The following is a 6866-nucleotide window of genomic DNA, read 5'->3' as shown; positions in this document are numbered from 1 at the left end:
CCAAGCCGAAGTACCATCATTCCATTAAAAGAGGTACTGCTTTAAGTAAAATTTAAAATACAAATTTATTGATAAATGGATCATTGAATTACTTCTTCATACAGAAGCTGCAAATCAAGCGCCATGCAAATCATTTTGCTAGACATATTATTAACAAGAAAATGAAAGAAAGCATTACCAAACAGAAGCACTTTCAGGATTTACAACAGGAGAAAATTGCAAGAAACCATATCCGCTCATTTAATTCCCATCTTGATCACAAGGAATGGAATATCAGTTATACAGCCTGTCTCCTTTGAACAATAGAATGTATAAACATAAGGAGAAAAGCTTTAATCAAAATTAAATTAGACATGACATAAGCACACATGACTTGGGCAAAAGTTACTTCAGAGTTTGAATCACAGTAGACCTTTCAACATCCAAGACAATCCTTGTAGTTTCCATAACAATCTGTCCATTCACATAGTGCTGCCTACACACTGGCATGTAGACATCAGCACCACCAATAAGTTCAGTTTGTGTCTCCTGTGTCTTTCTCAAGGTAAAGAATGCACGCTGGCCACACAGCTCACATCGTGCAGACAGCTTAGTGACAGAATCAGCTAGAGGAATGATATCAAGTACCGAGCCAAATCTCCTTCTGAAAGAAGTTTCTTTTTTCGTCAGGACTAAAAGAATGCGAACAAAACAGTAATGTGCATCCAATTGAGATTTAATGCCCAACATAAATAGCTATCCCACAGGAACATAAAATGCAGTTCAAAACCAATGGGAAAAACTTCTGATGATATGCTAGTGAGGTATATTTAAAAACCTAATGATGCTCCAATGCCCAACATAAATATCTAGCTTACAGGAACATAAATTGCAGTTCAAAACCAATACAAAATCCTTCTGATGACATACTAGTGAGACATATTAGAGAACCAAATGATGCAATAATCTTCTGATGGGTAGCTTGCTTGAGTTTTTAAATTACCTCAAGTAATCGCCATCCAGGCCTGCAACAATAACAGTCTTTCCATCATGATCAGCAGCCCTGCAGCAGAAGTCATAAAGATCTTCAAAGAACTGCGCTTCATCAATTCCTATCACATCCAGCTGCAAGAACACATTGTTAGCAAGAGATTGTCCTGCATGCATCACATCATAATCAAGCAAACAGATATGATGCAAGAGAATGCTTCTTTCAAGCTAGTCAAATGATATGCTGTTACATCTTAGAATTCCAACAAAAACAAAAGGATTAAAATTGGCTTAAAATAAATATGTTGGAGCTAATCATAGATTATGTAAAATTTTCTTTTTCATTAATGAATAAGAAAAGAAAGGCCTATCTTTTGAGAAGATGAGAAGTGTGAGACATGAAACTGGCCCGGAAAACATAATCAGAGCCATCTGTACTGCAACTGGCAAGACATCATCTCAAACAGACCACGGCATGGTTATTGATATGTTATATATTTACAGATTTTGTTGTTAGCATCAAAGAGCTATTCATGACACGCATACATTATCAAATAAGGGCAAAATTGATGGCACCATTAAAAAGTAACCAAGTGCCTTGACATGAAAGCTATCACACATTTGTAGAATGGCAGCAGCATAGAAGAGAAGTTATATGGATAAGAAAATTAAGTGAAAAAAAGTATGCTACTGTGACTGATGACTAACTTTTGAATCCTACTTTTGCTAAGCAAAAAGAAAAAGAAAAAAATGGTGATAAATGGGAACCACCAGGCAAGTGTTTGTTTTTTCCTGGTAAAGAAGGAAAAAGTGTGAGGGTTGTTTGTTACAGCAGTTATCATCATACCATGCTTTATTGTGAGCGAAAAGAATGTCATCCAAATACATATGGACAAGAGTATAGTGGATGCATGAGAGAATGTGTAGAAGATATATCCCTCAACTTTCCACTATTACTGTACACTACCATTCAATAATAGTATATGTCCAAAACTGAGTGCAAATGAGCCAAACATGAGAAAGGTGGAGTCAACTCAAGCTTGGCTTAAATTGTATGAGACTATCTCGGCTCGAATAGGCTCAAACATTCAGACAAGCCTGAGCTTTCAGCAATGGATGGAGGGAACCCTAAAGCGGAGAAGGAAAAAGGGTAAAAATTGAAAAACCTCACACCCATACCATAATCAATTAGACCTTGGATCTGAACCTCTTGGCAACCATAGTTGCAGAAGAAAAAGGGGGGAAAAATCCTCCATCTCCTACCTCTCACATCTCTAATTTTGAATAAGCTCTTATATCTAAACCATTTGGCAGACATGGTTACCGACTTTACCATGCAAGAAGGTAGCAATGCCTTGACATCTTGAAGCTGAGCCTCTTGGCATGCCATAGTTGCTGACGTGATGGTGAATGGAGGAAGCCACACCTCATCTGCCCTTTTGGTGCTTGGATTGCATAAAGAAAAAAAGAGAGAGATACAAATAGAGAGAGAGGAGAGCGATGTGACAATGAGGTAGGTGAAAAGAGAAAGAAAGTGGCAGGACAAAGGGAGAGTTCAGACGAGTTAGGCTGCATGAGGTTTCCACTCATAAAAATGAGCTGCTATGTAAACCTAACAGCTCTAATATTTATTAGCAAATAGGCTAACATTCATGTCATAGATTCCAATCTAACTGCTATAAATGTAGTTCATTTAAATGAAATTATAATAGTATTCAAAAATAATATAAAATTAATTTTAATTTATAAATATTTAAGGATTAATATTATATATAATATTTATTTATATATTTATTTTTTAACTATACAAAGCCAACCACCAGCAATCTAGCCCTAGCTCATGTTCATCTCATTTATTTTACGAGCTCAAAGTCCTGACTAATTTGAGGCAAACACAAGTTCACAAACAGCATAGCTCATCCGTTTGATAGCCCTAGTCCAACTATCACCAATGTAAGCTGCATGACTAGAATTTTCAGACTAAAGGCACATCGTATTGTTAAGTGAAGATGGTCTGATGATTAGTTTTCCAACAATAAAAAAAAACATTTCTATGAACAAAGACACGAAGTTCTTATGCTATCAGGTTTCCTCTATATTTCATAATATATGCATACAAGACCCAATTACTTTACACAAAAAAAAAAAAAGCAACCAACCTTAATGCATGATCCTTCTCAATGCACAAGAAGATAGTCAAGTGAGATCCTATATTCAAGAAATACAAGAAACTACAATCACAACTTCCCATGACACAGATAGGAACTTTTGTTGGAAAAATATAAATGTCAATAAGTACGCTCTTCCCTTTAAGAATAAGGGAATGATGACCTCGAAAAAATGGTGACCTAATGGCGCAAAGTTTATGGGAAGGCAGAATGTTGAACCAGGTAACGTTAAGTGGCATTTTCTATGTTTATCACATGGATATAGCGAAGCAAGCAATTGCAATGGGTCAATGGAAAAAAAAAATTTGTTGATAATAAATATGAATCTCGTCCCAAGAGATAATACCTATCCACAAGAACTTTAAAATTTTATTCATTGTGTACTTCTGTGAAGTATATGTAGGGAGCATTTTCCTCTTTCTCCTTTCACATTACTTCTATCCTTCTGAATGACCATTCTCCTCTATGCCTTTTGACCATCCCCTCAATTATCCTAAACTTAAGGCCCTACTTTTCTCAATATACAGGAAGCATTTGTAGTGAACAAACTCTAAATCACCTTAACAACAATGATATGGATTTATTTCACACTGTTAACCAGAGGAACATGCAATGTACTTTGAGGAATCATGGACAGTTGCTCAAACAATGTACCACAAAGTCAACCTTGCAAAAGGAAAGTGTAGAGTTTGCCGTTCATCCATCACTCCTACCTTTTTAAAATTTGGTGAAAATACATGCAGCCAATTGTGAGAAGGTAAGATGGATTCTCAAACAAAGAAAATAAAGAATATGATAACAATTTGCAAATCAGAGCAAGGCTTCATCCTGTGAGCTTCCAGTGAAGGGGCTAATATTTCTATTTGTGTGATATTAACATACAGAAAAAAATAAAATTTTAGAGGAATAAATGATAGGCTTTTCAAAGGTATTACATAGTCTCATAGTCAAACATGGCTCTAGATAAAATGCTACTCAACTTTTTAAATTAAAATCAGTTAATGAAATATTCTTATTCACACATGGGCACTTCTCCAAATTATACATAAGCTAAAACTTCAAAGCAGACTGAACATTATGATATACTCATAAAAACCTGAAAAAGTGACAAATAAAACATGTTATGTGCTTTCTCATGCCATCCAAATAACATGGCCATCCAATTCACCAGTTCCATGGGCAGAAAGCAACACAACCAGAATAAGAAAGGTTGTTATATCTCCACATATCAGATCTAAACTGATTTTCCAGTCCTTTAGAAAAGCAGTTATCAATCAGTCCAAGTCCTTTCGCAAGTGCACCCAGAGAAAAGTTTGCAGTTACATCATTTTAGCATAAATTACCTTATCAATATTTCTACTAAAAGCTGTCTTCCTAGATCTCCAGATGAAGATGGGAGGTAAAATCATGAGATCAAGAGTAGGGGGAACAATACTTTACTAGGTTACGGAGTTCTGAAAAATAATCTGACTTTTAGTCCTACACTGGATTGAAGCCTATTCCGATCTAGCCAGCAAAGATTTTGAATTCTTGATCCAAAAATTGATTCAGAAAATTTTATGAATACATGTGGCTTATGTACAGTATACATAAAGTATTTCTATTTCATTTTTGTCATTGAAGGAAGACAACTATTTAGCCAAAAGACCATGCAAATGGCAGAACTTGGATGCTAACTGAAGCCCTCTGATCACGATATGCAAAAGTGCTGACTTCACCATATATCAAAAATAATTTAAAAGACCGCGGTAAAACAGGAGAAAACAAGCCTAGTTACAATCAAGCCCTTCTAAAACTCAAAATGGATTTTGTGTTCACATAATATTCCACAATTTACCTCACATGACTTATATGATGCAAAACTCTTTAAATGGCACCCTTTTCTAAGGAAATAGCCATACATCAAGCCACAAGAGATGGTTAGCAAAATATACAACACAGATGCCACGTTTAACTCAAACCATTTGAGAAATTTTCAACCTGATTGACCAAATAACAGAAAGACATACTAAGGTATCCATGACTGCACCACAATATAACGTTTAATAATGTAAATCAGATTAAGTTTTCTGTACCTTATTGTAAGCTTCAATTCCAAATTTATCTCGGAACATCGAAAGCTCTGGCAGAGCCAGACATGGCATCTTTGAGCCATCATGAGTCACTACAGAATCCAACCCATACCTCGTATCCTTGTTAGATTTTATTACAGCCACACTCCTGCTCACAGCAAGACAAGAAAATAAACCTCTCAGTCCATCATCTCTGTTAAATTTCGTTACCAAGAGCTGTCAACCATTACCATATAAAATGCATAAAATATAAAAATTAACGAGAAATCTAATCTATCAACCCAAACACAACAAATTTCCTAATTAACTTTAGGGCATAAACAATTGATCGCCAAAAAGAATAGGAAACTAATGGGGCATCCCGAACCTTTGATCAGGGTTATCTCGTAATGCTGAACCATACAACATAACCCCAAATCACGGTAGCCAGAAACCATCGATGTACTGACCAAAGAATGCAAAGAATGGATTTTTACGTGCAGGAAAAACAGAAAATCACAACTTGTGGGAGATAACAGCTCAAGAGAGAGGCTCGCACCTTCCGTTCTCGATCTCAGACCGGATTCGGCGAAGGAGAGTGGTGGTTTTCCCAGCAAACATCGGGCCGAGGATCACATGGATCTCCCCAGAGGAAACCCGGGCATCCATCGATGGATCGGGGCCGTCGATGGAGCTGGTACAAAACGATCTGAGGGTGGAAGACGAGGGCTTTGGAAGATAGGCGATCGGGGATTGGAGGATGAATTTGGGGAATGGAGAGGTTGGGATGAGAGTGAGAAAAGGGGGTGGAGAGGTCTTGGAGAGGAGGTGGGATGGGGGAAAATATATTGAAGAGGGGAAGGGGAGGAGGGATCTCATGGTGGAGATGGAGCGCATAATGGGAGAGGGGATGTATTTGGCGGGTTTTGGGGAGATTTGGGGTTTGAAATTGGGGGAGGAGGGAAGAGTTTTAGGGTTTTGGAGGGAAGCAGGAGACCCGGGGATGGCAAAAGGTTGGAATGGTCTAAGAGAGACATCCCGGCGTGGAAAGCAAGCCTGCAGTGATTAGGAAAGGTTTTATTCTTGTAAGCTACTGTTTTAGAGGTCTCTTTCGGCATTATGCTTATTTTGTTGATGAAAATTTAAACGATGTATATGAATAGTATTTTTGGTATGGTCACAAGTCAACTGCATTGCTACAGTTGAATTAGTTAGTGATCTAAAAAAGATTGGAGGGACTACAAAACTTTGATTCAGATGATACAACTACTTAATCACTTTCAGCAAAAGGAAGCGTCCAATTTCACAAGCAATTGGGCGTGCTTCGATTATGAAAGCAAATAAGCAATAGATTGGATTACTTGGGGCTGGACTCCTAGTTATGTGTAGTGGGATGAGTGTAGCATAGGGGATAGAGAATAATTGACAGAAATAGACGTTCTTTTTCCGAGTCTCCGTGATCCATTCGAGGAGGTCGGGACCATCACCTCTTCAACAAGGTGCAGATCCAGCTGAGCGATCTTCCGACAATCTATCAGAATTCTGAATCATTTTGTAGACTCACTATTGGATTTGGTTTGTTCGATTGTATTGTTCTTTCTTCTCTAATTGACAAGAATCAAGAGTCTTTTATCCCATCTTTGGTTGGAGCAACAAGAGGACCGCTGGTTGGAGTTGG

General features: G+C 37.4%; 1 protein-coding gene across 1 annotated transcript; it reads right to left on the bottom strand.

Moving 5' to 3' along the window:
- Positions 1-216: 216 nt before the first annotated feature.
- LOC105034855 (thymidine kinase a) lies at positions 217-6231 on the bottom strand. Its single transcript, XM_010910171.3, has 4 exons — positions 5748-6231; positions 5213-5357; positions 983-1104; positions 217-643 (listed from the first exon to the last, which is right to left on the bottom strand). The coding sequence occupies exons 1-4, from the start codon at positions 6083-6085 to the stop codon at positions 385-387; spliced, it is 864 nt and encodes a 287-aa protein (XP_010908473.1). The 5' UTR covers positions 6086-6231; the 3' UTR covers positions 217-384.
- Between the last annotated feature and the right edge of the window lie 635 nt (positions 6232-6866).

This window comes from Elaeis guineensis, chromosome 15 (assembly GCF_000442705.2).
Source record: "Elaeis guineensis isolate ETL-2024a chromosome 15, EG11, whole genome shotgun sequence".
In the NCBI taxonomy this organism is placed as follows: domain Eukaryota; kingdom Viridiplantae; phylum Streptophyta; class Magnoliopsida; order Arecales; family Arecaceae; genus Elaeis; species Elaeis guineensis.
Note: the sequence above shows the minus strand (reverse complement) of the source record. Positions and strands in the feature narration are given on the sequence as shown.